The following is a 2,514-nucleotide window of genomic DNA, read 5'->3' on the forward strand; positions in this document are numbered from 1 at the left end:
TTAGAAGTCAGGATATTGGTTCCCTTTAAGGGTAGATTAGTGATTAGTGACTGGAAGGGAGCACAAGGGGCCTTCTGGGATGCTGGTAATGTTCAGTTCCTCAAACTGGGGCCCTGGTTATGCAAGCGTGTTCACTGTGTGTTATTCCATTGAACTGCATATTAGATTTGTGTGCTTTTTGGTGTGTACACTTCAAATGAAAGTTTATATGAAGTAAAAGAGGAAAAAGGTAGTGGAATCTCTGTGTGGGCAGGGCTGGTTTATTGACTGGTACCACAGCATGTGGTCAGACATCCAAACAACACTCTTTTGTTGGGGACCCTTGAATGTCAGTGTCTGAAGATGGGACATGGGTGTTTTTGTTCTTTCTGCTATGTTTAACTGGAAGTCTTTAGGTTTCCTTTTAAACCTCTTTTATTGAGAAGACAAAGTGTTTTTTAAATTAGATTTGAAAGATACCCAAGATGAGGTAGTACATCTTGTTTGAGAAACACATTAGTAGAATTGGAATTTCTGTTCATTCACTCATTCATTCAGCGAATAGTTAAAAGTCAAGTTGAACAGGGTTTATGTCCTCTTGGAGTATATAGAGCACAGCAGAAATTACCAACATTAAATATAAGTGGGGTGAGTTATGGAGCGGAAATAGAGACTGCCATGCAAGCCTAGGATAGAAGAACATAGGGCAGTCTTCAGGGGCAGAGAAGACTTCCCAAAGGAAATGATGTTTTCGTTAGGTGAAGAATGGAAGAATAGGGGAAAATTCACTTTTTCTTAATGAAAATGTCTTGGTGTGAAAGCTTGTATTAATGAAAGTGTCTCATCTTGATGTGAAAACCTTTATTCCTGTCTGATCACCCTGTTAATGTGATTTCAGGTGGAGAGTATAGTGAAGATGATGTAAATGAATTAGTGAAGGAAGATGAAGTGGATGGTGAAGAGCAGACACAGAAAACCCAAGGGAAAAAAAGAAAGGCCCAGAGCATTCCACCCAGGTGATGCTGCCCTCAAGGCCCTTAGAAGTTAGGGGCTATTGTCACAACCATCCTGATTGCTAAGATTTATCTGATGATAGATTTAATGAAGCCAGAGTTTCTAATCCTTTTCTCTTTGAGGGAAACATTTGCTGTTATTTTAGGATTAACTTCTTGGTCTCTGGAAAGCTTTAAAAATTTTGAGCTTTAATGTAAAAAAAAATGTTTATAGGTAATATGTATATATGGTTAAAACAGAAAATTCAGTCCCTAAAAAGATGTTTACCCTGTTCCTAGCCCTTATTGCTTTGCCTCTGAAGAACTATGCTACCAGAGATAGTCTGTGCATGTAAAAGCATATATGTCTATATTTTCTTTCTTCCTTTTTTTTAAGAAAAAAATATAAATAGTAGCATACTCATTTTCTCATTTTCATTTCTCTGTATTTCACATCTTGGAGATGGTACCATGGCAGTATCTCCTCTTTTTCATAGTATTACAGTATATGAATAGGCCTTACTTTATTTAGGCTTTCCTGTATTGAGGGATGTTTAGATTGTATCTAGTCTTTTTTTTTTTTTTAATCTCTTTTATCATTGCTTTAGTTTTCACGAGCTTTTTTGTTTGTTTTGTTGTTTTTCTGAATTATTTTAAGTCTTATTTTTATTCCATGGATACCACAGTTTCTCTTATCTCTTTGAGGATAGTAATTACAAAGCCTTTTTCCTTAAGTTTTTAGTCTGTCCTCCTCCCCACCCCCTCTTTCTGCACTAATTTTGTTTCCTCTGAATTCCTTTCTGTTTATCTTGAATCTTGCCTTTCATGTTGGAGGCTTTTCTCAAATGTTTGGTGGTCCTTGGTACATTATGAGTGAAGTATTTAAAAGTTGATTGTAGGACATGTGTGGTGGCTTATGTCTGTAATCCCAGCACTTTGGGAGGCCAAGGCGGGCGGATCACCTGAGGTCAGGAGTTTCAGACCAGCCTGGCCAACATGGTAAAACCCCATCTCTACTAAAAATATAAAAATCAGCTGGATGTGGTAGTGCACTCCTGTTATCTCAGCTGCTCAGGAGGCCAAGACAGGAGAATCACTTGAACCTGGGAGACAGAGGTTGCGGTGAGCTGAGATCTCGCCACTGCACTCCAGCCTGGGTGACAGAGCGTCTCAATAAATAAATAAATAAAGCTGATTGGATGTACAGGAGTATCAAAACAGTACTGTTTGTAATGACTCCAAACTGGAAACAACCTAGTTGTGCATCCACAGGAGAATGAATAAACAGATGGTGGTATAGTCATACAATGAAATACTCTTTACTATTTAGGAGTGAGAATGAATGAACTACAGCTACACTGCAACAATGTGGATGACTTTCACAAACAAAATGTTGAATAAAAGAAGCCAGACACAGAAGTGTACACACTGCAGGCTCCTGTTGAAAGTTCGGCCGGGCGCGGTGGCTCAAGCCTGTAATCCCAGCACTTTGGGAGGCCGAGACGGGTGGATCACGAGGTCAGGAGATCGAGACCATCCTGGC

The 2,514-nt window shown here is 39.2% G+C and overlaps 1 protein-coding gene across 1 annotated transcript in view; it reads left to right on the forward strand.

Moving 5' to 3' along the window:
• CFDP1 (craniofacial development protein 1) overlaps positions 1 to 2,514 on the forward strand; it is a 184,496-nt gene that overhangs the window by 30,858 nt on the left and 151,124 nt on the right. The window contains exon 2 of the mRNA XM_011946006.1: positions 878 to 995. Coding sequence (XP_011801396.1) covers positions 878 to 995 — 118 coding nt within the window. The remainder of the gene's footprint in view (positions 1 to 877; positions 996 to 2,514) is intronic.

This window comes from Colobus angolensis, unplaced genomic scaffold (genome assembly GCF_000951035.1).
Source record: "Colobus angolensis palliatus isolate OR3802 unplaced genomic scaffold, Cang.pa_1.0 Scaffold248, whole genome shotgun sequence".
Taxonomy (NCBI): domain Eukaryota; kingdom Metazoa; phylum Chordata; class Mammalia; order Primates; family Cercopithecidae; genus Colobus; species Colobus angolensis.